Genomic DNA, 19,595 nt, shown 5'->3' with positions numbered 1-19,595 from the left:
TCAAATAAGAAAATGTAGCTGAACAATCTGCTGTCTTGTAGTTGTAATTGTATCTACAGTAATTTCTGAAATGTAGTCTAACGATGATTTAAGGTCTCCAGGAGAGAGGGATCTGGTTAACAGTTGACTTTAGCTTTAACAGGCTGTGCACATGAGTCACTCCCGACCACTTAGATATCTTGGAGCTATTTAGGTAGATATGCTTATTCTTGAATATAAATATGTAGGTCTATCTATTCACAAATTAAACCTCAGACATTTTTAGACATGTTCTATATATTAGCCTAATACATATATCAAAAAAAAATGCTTAGTTGTAATTCGCTGACAAAATGTATTGTTACTACATTACATTAAGTAACTACATATTAATATAATGTAACATAATACATTAAATGCAAAGTTTTGTTGCAAAAAAGAAGCTTCGCATAGCAACCTACCAAATGAATAGTGGAATATCCTACTCCAATTACTCGGGCAAGCCCTAATTTTAATTCAACTCATTGTTATATAAGCCTACTAGTTTTACCGGCGCCTTTCCCATTCATCATAGCATGCATACATTTGATTATTACAAAGTTCTATATTACGGAGAAGGTACAAACTATATTTTTTGATCTTACCTTATGGCCTGCATGCTGCTTGTGGACGGCATGTTTTATGAAGACTGCGTCAATGTCAACCCCTCGTAAATCCTCGGTTATACGATTTTCCAATTTCCCCTGCCTTTGTATAAACTTGCTTTATAATAAAATTTGGTCTGGGTGGTCCTAATTCCTTTACTGTTAATTTCTCCTGGTTGCTACGACGGCTGAACGGTGTTTGGCTAGCCGCCATTGCCATGGTGAACGAACGTGATCTGAAATGAAGGTTAATTCATAGCTTTCAGTCACGTGGTTTCTTCCCTAGCAACCACCAACCTGACGGGCAAAAAGTATCATAGCAACATCGCTCAACATGGCGATTTACCGGGTGCCTACTATTTAGACCACCTCACCCATGAAGAACTATCAAGATACACGACGGTGATAGGAGTGGAGGATCGACTCCATTCAAAAACGTTTGGATTCCATGTCTTCTCCTCTATCCGGACACGTTGGAATTATTTTCCTAACCCCCGGAGAATCAAAGTTATTAACCCGCAAAAGGTGCGTCCTTGACCGGCTTTCTCCGTGAATAACACCGGTTATGGAGGTGGTACACATACAAGACTATTATTGCTAAATTCACCATCAGTATACGGTCATTTTGAGCCATTAACCACCTCGCTGACACCCCGAGAAGATATACTTTTAATACGAAACTCGATCAACCGGGCGTTCGGGAGTTCTACCGCTGCTGGAAGGAACTCCCGCTGACAGTGGGTCGAGGGGATATTTCTACCCGGGAATTCGCTCCTTGCTGTGTCCACGGTGATAGGAGTGGAGGATCGACTCCATTCAAAAACTTTTCGATTCCCTGGCTTCTCCTCTTTCCGGACACGTTGGAATTATTTTCCTAACCCACGGGAAATCAAAGTTATTAACCCGCAAAAAGTGGGTTTTGCCCGTGGGTTTTGCCCGCAAAAAGTGCCTTTTGCCCGTCAGGTGGGCGTTTCCACTATGCTGTGACGTCACATGAAAGCTATGAATTGGCTAGCTCGTCTAAAGCTACGCCGGACATGACGTAAGCACGTACGATTCTTTGTGCATGTCCCAAAACCCCATAGACAAACGACCGAATGGCCTGAAGTTACCAAAATAGATTTTACATGCAAGTCTACGAGAACAGCCTAGTGCAACTTCGAGTAGACTGAAAGTTGCCCTGAAAGGGGCGGGACTTGAAGCTGATTGGAACATACTCCACAGAACACTAGCTGATTGGACTATGATATACTCCACAGAACACTAGCTGATTGGACTATGATATTCAGAAGCAACACTGTCTAGAAGTCATAGAAAAAAAATCTCTCTCTTCTCCCTTTGGTGGGGCAATGTCCAATTGCCCCTAATGAACCAGCCTCCCCTGATACGCCGAAGAAGAAGAACAGAACAAAAAAAACAATAGTGATTAAATTACTTGGACCTACTGACCCTAAGTGAGTTGTTGTTGTTTACCTGTAGTGATGATTAGAATCAGGAGGGGTTGGTTCTAAAAACACATGGCTTTGTTCAAAATAATTATTTCTTGATGACAGATTATTAATTTCTTCCAGAATAAATTTACTTCAATTAAAGGTTGGATGTTTCTAATGTGTGACATTAAGCTAATTCACCAAAGGGTGAATTTTTTATTACCCATTTTACTCACCAATAATTGTGGAGGGCACATGTAAGTGCAGCTCAGGGTCGGATTCTCCCTCTTCATCCATAGTGGGAGACAGAACCATCAGTTCTGTAAAGAAATTATAGAAAACATGATTTCAGTAGAGTAACATAGCATAAAATATAAGAAAATAAGTTTAAAGCTAGTGCTACCAGGCTACAATATTAAATGTGAGTTTATATCATAATATAAACTCATATCCTCTTACCTGAAGCCAGAAAGTGTATAAACAGTCACTGCCTGACAACCTTGCACACACGCACACACGTGGATGTATGGATATAGCACTAGACTATGCCTGTCGAGTGGTTATTACTGAACATACAAACAGCATGTCCACGTGTAGAGTCTCAACCCTCCGATTCCTGGGGATGCACATGCGGGATGACCTGACCTGGAAGGACAACACAAAAGCCACCATCAAGAAGGCACAACAGCGGCTATACATCCTGAGAGTCCTCAGGAAGGAACACAGCAAGCAGGAGATACTGGTGACCTTCTACCGCAGCGCAGTGGAGAGCATCCTCACCTACGGCATTTGCAACTGGTTCTCCAGCTGCACAACCGCGGAGAGAAATGCGCTACAGAGAGTCGTGAGAACAGCACAGAAGATCACCGGCGCCCCCCTCCCCTCTCTGGAAGAGCTGTACAACACACGCTGTCTCAGGAAGGCCTCCAAGATCTCCAGGGACCCGACCCACCCTGGGTACGAACACTTTACCAGGCTGCCCTCGAAAAGGCGGTTCAGGACCTTGGCCGCAAGGACAAACAGACTGAAGAACAGCTTCTACCACAGGGCCGTCCAGGCCCTGAACACAGCAAAGACCTAGGTTCTGGGCCCTGGACAGTCTGGACGGATTGATGGCAGCTGCTGGACTGAAAAAATCAGGTGTAGTGCTGAGGCACAAATATGTACATTTCAAGCCTGCAAACTGCGACACTTTAAATAAATGTGCAATAACACTATTGTGCAATATGACAACCCTAGTCGTCTATCTGTACAGGATAGTATAGTGGATAGTGTACATAGCCTTTATTTATGTAAACCAGCTCCTTCCCTTCTTGTGATTTTTTTTTTTTTAAGTGTTTTTTTTTCTTTCCTAACACCAGGGGAGCCACCCCTCCTAAATTTCGTTGTTTGGTACCTGTACTGTAGCAATGACAATAAAGACCATTCATTCATTCATTCATTCATTCATTCATGCAGATATAGAGGATGGTTGAAGGAGACTGGCACCTATGAACATAGTTGTTGTACAGGAGCTGTATATCCTGTAGTCACAGTGGGCCTCAGAGCACAGTAGTACACAGCAGAGTCAGACAGCTGCAGCCTCTGGATCCTCAGAGGAACTGACTTCAGAGTGGAAGTGGTATTGTCAATATCAAATCTCCCTTGGAATTCGTCTTCAATATATGTAAGAGATATATTCAGTGGTCCAATCACATTGTTTTGAAGTAAATATTTTGGGTTATCTTTTACAGACTGGATGTACCAGAAGAGAAATGGTGATGCATTAGAGGTTTCATATTCACAGTTGAGAGACACGTCTTCTCCTTCATAAGCAGTCACCGTTCCCTGCGACTGAATGACTCTGTCTCCTTTGCACTCTGCAAAACAAATAAACCCCCCAACATATTTCGTAAATCTAATACAAATATAGAAAGATGTATATATCAGCACTGTGAGGAAAACTGTGTCAAAGTAAGTCACACTGGGTGTCCTACCTAAGAGAAGTGAAGCAAGAACCATGGAGGTCCACAGCCAAGCCTGCAGGTCCATCATCATGTACAAAGAACCAGAGCAACAACTAACTGATGTCTTTGTTCCACAGGTAATGAAACCTGAAGGAAAGTTCTAATCCAAGGTTCTAGTTCTAATCCAAGGTTCTAATCCAAGGTTCTAGTTCTTATCCAATCTGTTCTATAACTTGTTCTTTTCTCACACCTGCCAGAGACCCTCCTCAAACAGCCAGTTCACATTCCCACCAGTGAGACAGTGTCAGCGTTGCCCTCTTGTGGTTGATGATGGCATTTCTAGTACATTGCCGTTTTCTCCATCCAAAATGCCCTGTGCTACGAGAAAATCAAACCTACCCTCAGATATACTATGTACCCTATTTCAATGATGTTGACACTTTTGAGCTGCAATGGAAGAGGTTATTTTGACCATACGATCATCATCATCATCCTCCTCCTCCTCATCGTCCTCATCATCATAATGCTAGTCTTGGTTGGGGCTGGGATGGTGAGGAGAGGGTCTCTCGTTAGATTTCAATGTGGATCACTGTTCTATTCAGCAGACGTGTGTCCATGTGCTGCACAGAGGGTTGTTGTACAGGGGCTGTATATCCTGTAGTCACAGTGGGCCTCAGAGCAAAGTAGTACACAGCAGAGTCAGACAGCTGCAGCCTCTGGATCCTCAGAGGAACTGACTTCGCTTTAGAATCCAAAGTGGAATTGAATCTCTCCTTGAACTCGGCGGCAGTGTCCCCAGATCCAAACAGGAACCTCATCAGTAAGTATGAGGGGCGGTCATCGGTCCGCTGTCTGTACCAGAACAGATAAGGACTTGGATCAGAAGTATCGTATTGACAGGTGAGTGTCTTCTCCGCTCCTACAGTAGCAGTCGCATCTCCTGTTGGTTGAAACACACCGTCTCCTCTGCCCTCTGTAGAGAAATTAAAATATATGTTAGTGAGGAAAACTGATTAAAATAAAATAAAAATCATTTATGTAAGTAATTGAGTAAAATAACGGTTTCATACCATGATGAAATGCAGCCAGAATCAGTAGAATCACAAGGCAGGGTTCCATGTCGACTGTGAGAGGGTCTGAGAAGAGTGATGGTGGGATGGGTTGTGTTCTCACGCTTTATTGTGCAGGAATCAATTACACACTGTGTAGATTAGGATGTCACTACCAACTCAGCAAACTTGAGCATTTTCTCTTGATCCTGACAAACTCCCCAGTCCCTACCAGTGACAAATATAGGCCTACCCATAACTAGATGCAGTTACCACAACTCTTCACACGAGAGATGGTGCAGAAACTGCATTACATGTGCTGGATTTGCGCTAAACTTAATGTTTTGTAGTAAAAAAACAAATAAACACATTTCCTGTCACTTTCTTTGCTGCATCACTTGAATTTAATGTTGCAAACACAGTTATGGATATGAGATTATATTTTAGATTATTACGGGACTTTTTGGCCACTTGGTTAAAGACCAATTTTGTGCAGTGACTGAGATGATGTCCCATCAACTGTGCTTTTTCCTCTCCACCATTCAACTTTGTACATTTGTGTAAGTCTCCCCAGGCCTCAGGGTCACATTCCTAAGCAGTTTGGTTCCTCTCCGTTTGCTTAATTTGTAATGACAACCTAATCCACAGTGTGTAATTGATTCCTATGCAAATCAGAGACACTATAAAAACAATGATATTGATTCCAAAATGACACTAAATATTATCCTTGCATTAAGATATACCACAACGCAATGTGGAAAAAGTGAAGGGGTCTGAATACTTTTCAAATGCACTGTACAATTTTGCACTACTGTAGAACTGGTCCCGCTGTAGTACAACTACCATCACCTTATCACCATATACTACTTTTTAAATGTGTTTTATTATATCACCATACTTATTTTACTTTATTCTGTTATTGTTGATTGAGTTTTTTGCTGCTTTATTGCATTACTGTTGATTTTGTATTCTGCTGCAATGCAAAGAACCTGAACCTAAGAATAACCACACATTCAGTTCTGCAATTCTGATTCTGACTGTGTACATGCCTGCCCCAGGGAATGTTCTCAACTGGGAGGCCCTGGGGGGTATTCCATCAACGTCGTTAAAGGATAATCCAGGCTTATTTTGATAAATCCTGCGAGATTGATAACAAACAAACAAAGAGAGCGGGGAGCCTGTTGGATTAGAGTCCAGTACTCTGAGAAGCGGGACGACAGCATTCCTCTTCATGGTCTTCAGATTCAGCATCTGAAACTGTATCTTGTTTGCTGACATCCTCGTAACTGAGGGTTGAGGCCAGCTTTTGTACAGCTAGCAGTATATTGAGAACACATTCTCTTTTACAAAAGGTAGAAGTATACAATCTACTCTGTAACTGTAACTGGTTTGTTCCCTTACAGACACACCTGTATACAGGAGCAGTTTGTTCCCTTACAGACACACCTGTATACAGGAGCAGAACAGAGTAGGCAGGTTTGAAGCCATACAGTAATGATACACCTGAGGCATGGAGGCAGTGGAGGAATTTCACCCTTGTGAAATAAGATGTTTTACAGTTGCAAAAGTGTTAAGTCAACAAGTTTATTGTCCAAAGCAAAATAATAGAGTATGGTGCACTGAGTAATGAAAGGCAGCTCAAATACATGTTTGAGAGCCACACAAGACCCCAGAGGTGTGGTGACTTGAAAGTGAGATTGTTTAGTTCAAACTATGTGGAATGGTTGCTGTCTTTCATTCAAACAACAAAGTATGTTGTTGAATATTGTACCCTTTATTTATTTTATTTTACTATTTATTTTTATGTTATTATTATTATTTATTTATTTTATTTTACTATTTATTTTATGTTATTATTATTATGTATTTATTTAATTTCTAATACATTTCTTAAGTGTCTATATTTTGGGATGGTAAGCATAGCCGTTGGCACTTAGCATATCGTTGCATTCATATCTGTATGTTTTCGAAGATAACGGCTTTCAATATTTTATTTATTTATTTAGTATTTTGTATAAATAATAAAATATATTGTTTATTTATTTTTGTTACTACTATCTTACCTTGCTCAGTAAAGGGAAAGGGGTGAGTGGATGGGTGGGGGGTTTTGGGGGTGAATCGCAGATTTAAATTGTATCTTGGTGTACTTCTGTATAAAAAGGAAAATCTTCAATAAACAAATTGTAAAAAATAAAAAGTGAGATTGGTTAACACAGCCTTCACAGGAAGCCTTTGGGGTCTCAGCAGTTTGAGAGTAGTCGCTGAGGCCCCTTATTCGTTGTTTATCATTGAGCAAATCTGTGGGGTATTCCATCAACGTCGCTAAAGGAGAATCCAGGTTTATTTTTATCCAGGTTTATTTTTATCCAGGTGTATTTTTGTCTTGTGAGACTTAACTGATCAGTCCATTGTGTTTTCTGGATTGGGTTTCCTTGTTCTAGATTGTGAATTTGTCTGTGGAAATGTTGAAGAAGAAAAAAGAACAATGGGTGGTGACAGTTGTTGTTGTCTAATGCTTTAATGCTTCTATTTATGAATGTCGCTGCACCTGTTGGGTGAGGAAGAACATCCATTTCCTCATACCTTTAGTGATGGTGATGGGCTTACCCTAACCCTAACCCTTAAACTGTGAAGGTGAGAGAGGATAAATACTCATCACTCTGCCTCTGACTCTCAGACCAGATCCAGGGACTCACACAACTCAAGGTAAGAACATGGCAAGTCTGTCCAAATATGATAAATGGAATATATCGGGAATGATTTTGAACAAGCTAAAATATAGTTTGTATTAGGCCACTAATAAATAATCTTATTGCAGGGATGTAATTGGCCAAGTTAAACATATGAATAGTATTGTTTATATTATTTGTGTTGTTCTTACTGTAAAGCATTTGGAGACAATTCTAATTGTAAAAAGTGCTATACAAATTCATGATTGATTGAAACGGTCCAAGTCAAAATAAATATGAAGTTACAGCTTTCTAAATGTCTTAACATTAAAACCACTGTTGGTTTAATCCTACCAGATGGAGAAAATATTGCTCATGCTTGTGATGTTCACTACATGTTGTGCTTTACCTCAAGGTAAGATATTCTTTCTCCACATTTGTGGTTTTGTTTTCCCACTATACATGAGGTTAGATTAGAAATGTACCCATCCTTTGCTACAGTGCATTGCTGTTGTTTTTCTCAGTATATATATTTTTTAAAAATCACTGAATAGTGTAGCTAAAATGAAGAAAGGTCGTGGTGGTCTAGTGGATAGTGAGTTGGACTTGGGATCGGAAGGTTGTGAGTTCAAATCCCGCCTGAAACCACACCACTACTAGTGTGCCCTTGGGTAAGGCACTTAGCCCTCGGTTACTCCAGGGGGAATGTCCCTGTAATTCGTAATTGTAAGTCGCTTTGGATAAAAGCGTCTGCTAAATGGCCAAATTAATTTAAAAATTAAGAAAAATACAGGTGAAAATAAAACTGTAGAGAAAAAGTATTTAGAAAAATAGTTTTCAAAATCTTTGTGATCAAACTGATGGTAGATATGTCTGAGATAACCTGATCTTGATACCTCTCACCTCACCTCACCTCTCCTCTCCTCCTCTCCGTGCTGCAGACCTCTCCGGTAAAGTGTTCACCTTTTCACAAGAGACCAACACAGCTCATGTGAGGCTGATGCCCTCTGCAGAAGACAAATTCACATCTGTGACGGTCTGTCTCAGGTAACTACTGCAGTATCACGCACAGAAGCAAACTGTTAGCAAAACGGTTAGTGTGAAATCCAGGCATAAACCTCTCTCCTCACAGTGATCTGCAATGCCCCTACCCCGGACACCTTCAAAACAGCCCTCAAAACATCTGTTCACCAAGGCCTTTTAGTTTTGTCACTGTCTCTGTGTTTTCTGTTTTTTTCTGCCTGACTGTTTTCTGTAAATGTGTAAAGCGTCCTTGGGTTCCTTGAAAGGCGTTATTAAAAAAAAAACTATATATTAATATCATTATTAAAACCCCTCCAAATATTTCTCTCAAGGTACTTCACAGATCTGAGCAGAGGCTACGCCCTCTTCTCCATCGCAACGCCTTCATTCAGCAACGGTTTCCTGCTCTTCAAACCGAGTGAAACAAACAAAGGGACCCAATTTTATGTGAACGACAAACTGACTGTGTACCTGGGGCAGGACCACACTCTCAACACCTGGCACTCCCTGTGCTCCACCTGGGCGTCCGACACGGGGCTGGCGCAGCTGTGGCTGGACGGCAAACCCAGCTCGCGGCGGTTCACCAGCTCCACCGACATCAAACAAACCCCCATCATCGTCCTCGGCCAGGAACAGGACTCTTACGGAGGGCGGTTTGACGCCGCGCAGTCTTTCGTCGGCCTGCTGTCCGACGTCCACATGTGGAACTACGTCCTCTCGCCTTGTGAGATCCAGCGCTACATGAGCGACCTGAACTTCACTCCGGGGAACGTCCTCAACTGGAGGGCCCTGGAGTTCCAGATCACAGGCAGAGTGGTGCTGGAGGACAAGCAGGGGGAATGCTATCATTAGTATCTCGTGTGTACACTACTTAAACTAATGAAAGAGCATCGCGACTGACTACTTAACGGTAATACCTAACAATAACCAGCGACAGCTGTTGACAGCTTTGACAGACAGCAAAGCAAGAGACTAATCTCATCCGCACCCGTAGACACAGTCTAGCAACTGTTGTCGAAGTGATAGCTACGTGACAACAATGATATTGAGATTAGTCTCTTGCTTGCTTCAGTTTTGTGTCGACGGTCACCCCTCAACTCCTGGTCAGGTGATATTGCTGTCTACCTTGAACATAAATATACTGAATGGCCGAATGATTCAATGTTTGTGATTATTACGTTGAATGTAAATTATTTTAAATGTTTGTTTTGATCAAAGTCCTCTTGAGAGGCTTTCTTAAATGTCAAATCATCAAATTACAAATAAAATCCTCCTGTTAAAACCTGAGTAAAAAGCCGTGAGAACCTGAGATAGAATAACTGGAGTACTAACTGGCATGACCTCTTTCTGTGGGTTCCATTTCTGCAAGACACATAATGGCTGTTAATACCACCAACCAAGACCAAGAAATCGGAAAGATATTATCCCCGGATATGATGTCAAGGCTCTGTGTAACATAGCTATGCAACAAGATATCCGTGTGTGTATATACTGTATATACACACCCAAAATGCTGTCAAAACTTACACTTTTCAGGCCACTGAAAACTACAACCAGACACAGCCAGCCAATCAACCACAACACCAAGAACTAGCAATTCCAGTGGTAGACAAAAGGGGGTAAAGAGTATGTATGAGTTGTGTGTGCTGTACTGTCTCTTTACTGACCAGGTAGTCGTCCGGCCGGATGCTGAAGAGTTCTCTGATGTAGCGGAAGGTGATAGGTCTTAAACTGAAAATCACTGTAGTGATGAGCAGGTCAGACAGTCCTCACAGACAGTGGGAGAAGAGGGAGGGAGAGGCGGGGGAAGAGGGAGAGAGAGGAGGGAGAAGAGGGAGAGAGAGGAGGGGGAAGAGGGAGAGAGAGGAGGGAGAAGAGGGAGCGAGAGGAGGGAGAGAGAGGAGGGGGAAGAAGGAGAGAGAGGAGGGAGAAGAGAGGAGGGGGAAGAGGGAGAGAGTGGGAGAAGAGGGAGAGAGAGTGGGAGAAGAAGGAGAGAGAGGAGGGGGAAGAGAGGAGGGGGAAGAGGGAGAGAGTGGGAGAAGAGGGAGAGAGAGTGGGAGAAGAGGGAGAGAGAGAGGAGGGGGAAGAGGGAGAGAGTGGGAGAAGAGGGAGAGAGAGTGGGAGAAGAGGGAGAGAGAGAGGAGGGGGAAGAGGGAGAGAGTGGGAGAGGGAAGAGGGAGAGAGAGAGGAGGGAGAAGAGGGAGAGAGAGGAGGAGGGAGAAGAGGGGGAAGATGGAGAGAGAAGATGGACAGTGATAACAATGACAGTGTTACAGTGATGGAGAGAGAAGATGGACAGTGATGACAATGACAGTGTTAAAGTGAGCTGAATACCAGAGGATTATTCACAAAAAAAGACATTCATCCACATGCACACACACTAACTCAATCAGCTTCACTTACCCGGGGAAGAAGATGCTCTCGACCACAACAAAGTCCTGCATGAGGAGGACATCCCTCTCTGGCTCAAGCTGCCCACTGTGGCCTCTTTCACACCGGCAGTTCCGAACGCCGGTTCGCGTTCGCGTACCGAAACCTCCGAACGTTGGCGATGTCTGGCGAACGATACACTGGTATGAACGCGGGCTCATTCACCAGACAGCGCCAACGTTCGGAGGTTTCGGTACGCGAACGCGAACCGGCGTTCGGAACTGCCGGTGTGTAAGCCCTATGTGTGGGTGATGATGCCCAGCTGGATGGCACCTTTCAGGGCAGACAGGGGGGTTGGAGAAAGGGGTTAAGGATGACCCTAGGTACAGGGTCAGCCAGTCAGCACCCTTGGAGCAATTAGGTTGTGCCTTACTCAAGGGCACAACGGCAGTGGTAGGCACCTTAGATATGATGCCAGCCCAACCCTCCAGTCACCAGTTCACATGCAGCTCGCTCCTGAGGCGGGGATTGAACCAGAGACCTTCCGATTGCTAGCCGGCCTCTCTAACCTCTAGGCTACTACCGCCACCTCTAGGCTGTTCTAGTGGGTAGTGTGAGGACATGAGACGAGACAGGACTCATTTATTGACGGCAATTCCACCAGGCTCCACTGACTCCAGGCAACTTCGAGGCATGAAAGAGACCAGGACACAACCAGGTGACATTACTGTACATTCATTTATTAAAACATATTTACATAAATGTATACATAGAATAAAACTAAAATGGATGACGATGTCAAAGTCAGGTTAAAAACAGTGACTGCAGCTCCTCCCTCCCCACTGCAGGGAACAACATCAATGTTGCTAAAGGAAAATCCAGGCTTATTTTGATAAATCTCACAAAACAAAAAAAACTAAAATAAGCCTGAAGAATAGAGAACACAGTAGACAAATGTGGACATGGTTGTACAAGTTGCTGAAACTGAAGTTCTAAGCAAAAAAAAAAGCCTGGATTTTCCTTTAGCGATGTTGATGGAATACCCCCCAGGTTGGTTTCAACACTAAGCTTTGTCCAACATGTTGGAACAAAACAAATTTAACAAACTCTGCATTTCACATAATTCTGGAAAAGTTTCTCAGATAACTTAGCAATAGAACCCCAAAGCAATATACATATTACACAATATACATATATCTATGAAAAAAATAAAGAACAAATAAATATTCATCTGGTTCTGTCATGTTGTAAGAGGAAGATGATGACATCATCAGAGGTGAAAGGTCAGGGCAGGCCGGCGGCCAGGATGCTCCCGAGCAGCGTGCGGTCCTTCAGGGCGTTCTCCACGTCCTTCTCCTCGATCTTCAGAGACACCTGCCGGCCAAGAGAGGAGGAAGTACGTTAGTCTCCTTGACCAATCAGCAGGTCTGCACAGCAGGAAGAGAGGACGGCACAGTTTCTCCTACATTGGAAAGGCTTGGGCGGCCTGAGTTGCTGCGCTGACAATTGCGTTACGTTAGCTTAGCAAAAACGCTGGCGAAAAAGAAAGAAAGGTCAACAAGGAATGTAGGGTATTTCAAGAAAGATGGAAAGGGAGGTACATTGTGCGGGCGCACAAAATAGTTTTCGCGTGCACATTTACCCCCCACCACACACCACTTCTACCACCTAAGCCTAATTTTTAACCAGGAAAAACCCTGGAATGCTATTTATTCTTAAGCTTGGCCACTGAAGAGAAGCACATTAAAAAGACAGGTTGTTACTCAACAGGGATGCAAACTGGTGATGGCCCAAAAAGGTGCCATTTGTTTTTGCCTGAAAACAAAGAACATTTATGAAAATTGTTGGCCTATTTTGAGGTAAAAACAGTTAAACAGTTTTATTGCTCTAAACCAGAGGAAACACAGGCCAGCTCCAGTAGAGAGGGTACAATCTCAGCGTAATGATTACTGTCACCTAAAATAAACCTCAAACCGCGAGGTCCCTTTTCACCCACACGCTCTGCTGACCAGACAAGGGCCTTTGGCCTGGTTCCAACCCTCCCCTAGGTAATGAATGATCTAACATCTCTGTTGCTGTATTGTACAGCACTTCGAGCTGCATTGCTATGCATGAAAGGTGCTATATAAATATAGCTTATTATTATTATTATTATCATCATCATCATTTGATAGGTGTTAGCAATGCAGTGGAATCCTTGGTATCTTCAGGGGAGAGAGGGAGGGAGAGAGAGGGGAGAGTATTCAAACAGGGCCTGGGGTTTTTCCTGTACCTTGGTGAGACGGGCCTCCTTGGCCTTCTTGAGGGAGAAGATTCCCCGGCTCTCCAGGAGGCTGCAGAGGGAGAGGCACTCCCCCTGCCCCACGCTGCCCACCTGCCTCTGGGCACACAGCCGGCTGTACACCTCATGGAGCTGGAGGAGGAGGAGGAGGAGGGAGAGAAAATGAGCTTTGCCGTAGTCTAATTCGTCCCACCATGGTCTCATAACAAACCAAAAGCATGACTAAAAATGTTATTTTGTAAATACATGCTCCACGTGCCAGTCTCACAAAATCCTGTGGGAAACACTAATCTCTTTACGAATGTGTGTGTGTGCGAGCATGTATAAGTAAGTGTGTGTGTGTGTGTGTGCGAGCTTGTATAAGTAAGTGTGTGTGTGTGTGTACAGTAAGTCTCAGTCCCTCACCTTGCCCAGGGGCATCTCCTTGTTCTTGCCGTTGCGTGTGAGCATCAGCAGACAGCAGACCAGCAGCTTCTGCTGCAGAGGGAAGCTCTCCCCCTCCCCCCCCCCGGACGAGGCCATGCGGTCCCCGTACACCTCCGCCAGCACGCGGGCCACCTGGGGCACGCTCACACGAGACGCTGCAGGGGACACGGGAAGGACAGGAGACGGTTATTAATATAGATATCTTTTGAATTCCTCCTCCCTCTAGCTTTTTTGACTCCTAATGGCGTCTGGCATAGATTACTTTTTCTTGCGATGACAGACAGACGGATAGATGGACTAGACAACAAATATATTTGTCTAGGTATCATTTAACAGACACTTGTATCCAAAGCGACTTACGATTCCAGATAACAGGGACAGTCTCCCTGGAGCAGCTTAGGGCTGAGTGCTTTACTCAAGGGCACACTAGTGATGGTGTTCCCAGGTGGGACTTGAACTCATGCCTTTCTGATCACCAGTCCAACTCACTATGATCACCAGCCAAGACACAGGCACAGACACACAGACAGACACGTAACCGTGGTAACTAAGGCTGTTTACCTTTAGTTTCTGCTGTGGGGTCGGAGGCTTTCTTCCTGTCATCAGACTCCACCATCTCTATCGCACGCCTGTCACACACAGACACAGAGGTAGGTAAGTAACAGTAATACAGGATTAATCACACAACAACAGCATGGGACACGTTTCAGATCATCTTATTAAGCTTAATAACACAGTCATGTTGGGGAGTTGTGTGATATTCTGCCATCTGGATGCCATCAGTGTTTGATTGACAGCTCTAGATGATAGTGTTTGATTGACAGCTCTAGATGATAATGTTTGATTGACAGCTCTTACCGGCAGATGTCCAGGGCTTTCCTGGCGTCTCCTGACACGGCGGAGACCTTCCTGGCACAGAACTGGACGGCCGACGCATCCACAACCCCCTCCCCCGACGCCTGATGGAGGGATGGATATGAGAGAGAGAGAGAGAGAGAGAGAGAGAGAGAGAGAGAGAGAGAGAAAATTAGCGAGAGACTTGGTACATCTTTTCATAAACGTTTGTCAATTTTGCATACTGAAATTAATCTCCCATAACACATAGTGAAATCGGAGGACGGGCTCAACGTATCGCATGGAACAGAATAAGGAACGTCATCATCCCGTTCCAATCATTACCATTGAGCCCGTCCTCCGATTTCTACCTCCGCCAGCCTCCCCCTGGTGTATTCTCTGGACCGTACCTGCGTGAGTCTGTCCTGTACGATGGCGGTGAGCTCCTGTCGGCTGTAGGGAGGGAAGTGTAACAGCAGGGGGCGGCAGCGAGGCAGCGCCTGCAGCCTGGGCAGGATACGGTCCGTCAGGTCCAGAGCGTTGGCGATACCTAGAACGACACGACACGCAGACAACTTCACTACACCTGCACACAGGAAACAACACTGACAGCTTCCTCCAAACGCTAAATAAATAATAAATGCCCACAATAACTTGCATTAACATTTACCTTCTTGGCATTTAGCAGACAAAATGGGTGTACTTGAATGATTACGGTATGTATCTTCATGTATAGGTTAAGGGTGAAACCCTCTGATAAAAGGGTAAATAAAGGAGTGTATATGTGGCTGTGGCGTGGGCTCTTACCGATGAGACACAGGCGTGACTTGGCCAGGTAGGGCCACTCAAAGATGGTGTACAGAACATCCTGGGACTTGCTGTCCAGCTGGTCCATCTCATCCAGAACCAGGAGACTGGGGGAGAGAGAGGGATGGGGGAGAGAGGGAGGGGGGAGAGAGAGGGATGGGGGAGAGAGGGAGCGGGGAAAGGGGGGTTAGCACAGATAAGACACACAAAACAACATTGCTACCAGTTATATATCTACCTAGTCTTGTTCTCCATGGAATGCGTGTCTGAGTACTGAGAAAAGTGCTACACAAAAATAAACACATCATTATCACTATTATTATTATAAACTTTTATACTGCCTTAGATGCCAGTCCAGAGTAGTGAGTTGTAGTGTATATAGATAGACAGATAGACTATAGTGGAGGGGGTTAGTGGTGGTGTAGTACATATAGTGGAGGCGTAGCTAGGTAGCTAGGAGGCGTAGCTAGGTAGTAGGGATGTCCCGATCCCACTTTTTCACTACCGATACCGATCCGATATTTGTATACATTTTTTGACCACTGAATAATAACAAATACCTCCCCAGTATATAGTCCACACCAACAACAGTTAAATTAAAGACTGCCAGCCTTTATTAAAGCAACAAATGCGACGTGTTGTGGATTGGAACTACGGATCATAAGCTTTCAAATGATGTGTCATACATTGAAATCCGAAAAAATATGAAGTTAGAGTCATTTGAATGTTGTTAGACGTCAGGCACATATAGGGTTAACCTCTTTGTAATGAAACCGGAAGCACACAGCGCTATGCGCATTTTAAGCGCATATAGGACTCGCGTGAAGCATTTCTGCGACTCGCGTGAAGCATTTCTGCGACACGCGTTTCTGTTCACTGTTTTCACTCCCTCATCGCTTATACACATAAGTTTGACTGCGCATGACAGTAGGATCGGAGCCTTTTTTTTCTTCTGGTGCGATCCCCGATCCAGCATTCAGGACCAATATCGGGTCGATATCCGATATCAGTATCGGATCGGGACATCCCTACTAGGTAGCTAGGAGGCGTAGATAGGTACTCACACAGTGGGGCCGGGGCTGGTGAGCAGCTTCTGCAGCTTGGTGTCCGTGTGGCCCCCGGGGGCCCCCAGCTGCTGGGCCAGCAGAGGGAAGATGGCGTGGGAGCTGCGCAGGGTCATACAGTTGATCACCACCGACTGGATGGGCTTCAGATCCTCCTGAGACACAGAGATAAACAATGAGGTTTATTACACTGGGGGGGTTAGGTACAGAGACAGAGAGGGGGAGTGAGAGAGACAGACAGACAGAGAGAGAGAGACAGACACGGAGAGAGAGAGAGTAGGAGAGAGAGAGGGTGAGAGAGAGACAGACACGGAGAGAGAGAGAGGGTGAGAGAGAGAGAGACACAGACAGAGACACACAGAGAGAGAGAGAGAGAGACACACACAAAGAGAGAGAGAGAAAGACAGAGAGAGAGCTGGAGACAGAGAGAGAGAGCTAGCCATTACAACCACAGCTAACGATTCCACACAATAAACACGCCAACTCAAACGCTACCTATACAACGCTAACAACAACAACACCAACAACAACAGCAGCAGCCGTGCTCACCTTCATCTCCTGCAGGACACAGTTGAGGCAGGCGGTCTTCCCCGTGCCGGGGGCCCCGGAGATGTACAGGCTGGCGGGGTTAGGGCCCTGCAGCACGCGCTCCTCCAGGAAGGAGCGGATGGCGCCACGCTCCGCCTCCCGGGACAGGAGGCGCTGGGGGACCGCCGTGTGGAGGGCCTGCTTCACCCCCTGGTACCTGGACTCTGGGGGGGAGGGAGGGGGAGGGGAAGGGAGAGGAGGGTTACAGGTTTGCTAGATCCGTGGAGGCTGGCGGAGGTTGCAATCGGAGGTCGGGCTCATTGTAATGCACGGAACGGAATGAGGAACGGCATCGAAACACGTGTGCTAGGTGTTTTAAAGAAGATAGACTTTGCTTTGTGGACAGAGAGACGCTCTATAGACACATATGTTGGTTGCTCAGATGGAAGGAAAGCCACGACCATACATAGTCACATGACGGGAGGTGAAGGATGACGTGAAAATGAGAGGAGGAGGAGGAGGAGAGCATCTTACTTTCAGCGAAGAGTCGGGCCACCGGGGCCTTCTTCTCCGAGCGGGAACACGCGGGGCTTCCGGTGGGGGTCTCCTGTAGTCTCCTGGGGGAGGAGGTGGGGGTCTCCTGTAGTCTCCTGGGGGAGGAGGGGTGGGGGGCGGAGGAGAGGAGCTGCTTGGGGGAGGCGGGGACTAGCCGCCGTCTGGGGGAGAGCAGGGGGGAGTTCTCGTCGAAGCCCAGCTTGCGGGCGGACACCAGCTTGTGGGGGGAGCCCAGGGCGGGGCGGCTCTGTTTGGGGGGTGAGCCCAGGAGGCCGGCGCCCAAGTTACAGCTGTTGTCATCGCCTGAGGGAGAGGGGACATGAGGAACAGAGTGACGTGGTTATTCACTGTCAGCTAACTGTTCTGTATCCAGGCTAGTCTGGTTGAGAGAACATCTCGGTCATAAGAGAGCTGGCGCCTTATGTTACAAGACATCGCCATAATGGAAAAGTACCTCAGATATTTGACAGTAATGGGGAAAAGCTAGTGTGTGTGTCTGTGTGTGTATATAAGCTTGTGGGTGTGTATAGGAGTTTGTATGTGTGTGTATAGGAGTGTGTGTGTGTGTGTGTGTGTGTTTGGGGGGGGGGGTGGAGACTACTCACCAGTGCGTTTGCGGGGGCTGAGGGGCAGCCTGATGGGGGTGAGCCTTGGGGACAGAGGGGTCGCCCTGACGACCGTGGGTTTGGGGGAGAGAGGGGTCAGCTGGACCGGGACCAGGGGCTGGATCTGGGGCTTGGGCTCCGCAGGGCAGGGTGGCTGGGGCTCCTCTGACACCGGGGTGCTCTTGGACCGCAAGCCCTCCCTCGACGACTTGCGTCTGGGGAACTGGAGGGTGGGCTGGGCCTGGGAGCGGGTGCTGGGCATCTTACAATGTCCTGAGGAGACAACGACATTTGACGTTATATTATTCATACTAGAGAGGGCACAGACATGTATATTAGTGGCCACTGAGTTAACGCCATAAGCGTGCGCCTATACTTTGAAAGGGCAGTATGTCTCAGTCTCTCACTCAAGTCATGTCATTTACTCATGAGTGACTGAAGACCAGCGTGTCATGACTCATGGTGCTAATCTAATATGTCGACTGTCGAAACGACGTGGCACATCTGATGAGGAATGTAGGAGCATTCAGCCCGCAGTGTTTAGCTACGAGTCATTGACTGGAGTAGATGAGCAAACCTGCTAGCTAGCAACTTCACACTTAGGCTATACTTTGCAATGTTGCAACTAAATCAGCAACACAAGTTAGGTTATATACTGTATATATTGTTACTGATGTTTGATCCTTGCAAAAGTGCGAGTTACTGCAGTGGCCAATTTCCTGGAGAGTAAATGGAGTGTGAATCTTCACTCCAGGGTGACAAGATCATCTGACGAGGACAATACACATTTGTGGCGCCAACACCACAACAGCTGCTGGAACGAAGTCAGCGCAAAAACAAAATAATCAACGAAAAGTGAATCTAAAGCCATAGGATATTGACATGTAGCTGTTACTCGAGAAAAACGACAAATATGATGACAAACTTAGAAAGACTGAATCGCAAATCTACCCGTGTCAGCGTTCACCAAACACCCGGCTCAGCAGCTCAGCGTTTCCCACCAATTTCGTCAATAATGTTCAGGAACAGTCAGTCTGTCATCGTCAAAAATTGCTGCAAGCATCTTTAACACACTCAAAAACATGCTACTGTAAATGTTGTCTTACCTGATTTTAGCAGCTGAAAGAAGTTTTTCACTCAGTCGTGTATTCGTGATGTGTGGAGACGGAGGCAATCTTCACCGACTGAGGTAAACTTGTAAACTTGCGCCAAATGTCTTCGCGGCTCCTCCCAGTCAGCTGGGCTTCCCGCCGCCGGCGTGTGATTGGTCCGCTAGGCGTCGATGTTCAATTTCCCATGCTCTGATTGGCTGATCTTGCAGGGGGCGGTCACGTGTGCGTCAACATCCGCCAGGCCCCAAGCTGGCGGGAGATTCGATCATGTCA

At 45.6% G+C, this 19,595-nt stretch overlaps 2 protein-coding genes across 2 annotated transcripts; one reads left to right on the top strand and one right to left on the bottom strand.

The window, feature by feature from the left end:
* Nucleotides 1-8,281: 8,281 nt before the first annotated feature.
* On the top strand, nt 8,282-9,592 carry LOC308171912 (serum amyloid P-component-like; the record flags this gene model as incomplete). The annotated part of the gene is made up of 3 exons (XM_080546826.1): nt 8,282-8,312; nt 8,659-8,764; nt 9,073-9,592. 3 exons carry the CDS (start codon nt 8,282-8,284, stop codon nt 9,590-9,592), a joined length of 657 nt encoding a protein of 218 aa, XP_080402952.1.
* Nucleotides 9,593-12,394: 2,802 nt separating this feature from the next.
* Nucleotides 12,395-18,472, bottom strand: cdc6 (cell division cycle 6 homolog; the record flags this gene model as incomplete). Its single annotated transcript, XM_080546605.1, has 11 exons — nt 12,395-12,484; nt 13,383-13,523; nt 13,797-13,972; nt 14,379-14,446; nt 14,676-14,776; nt 15,062-15,201; nt 15,459-15,565; nt 16,523-16,677; nt 17,072-17,274; nt 17,585-17,908; nt 18,211-18,472. 11 exons carry the CDS (start codon nt 18,470-18,472, stop codon nt 12,395-12,397), a joined length of 1,767 nt encoding a protein of 588 aa, XP_080402731.1.
* Between the last annotated feature and the right edge of the window lie 1,123 nt (nt 18,473-19,595).

Source organism: Nansenia antarctica (genome assembly GCF_963989245.1).
Source record: "Nansenia antarctica genome assembly, chromosome: 16".
NCBI lineage: Eukaryota > Metazoa > Chordata > Actinopteri > Argentiniformes > Microstomatidae > Nansenia > Nansenia antarctica.
The sequence above is the reverse complement of the archived record's forward strand: the minus strand, read 5'-3'. Positions and strand labels throughout refer to the sequence as shown.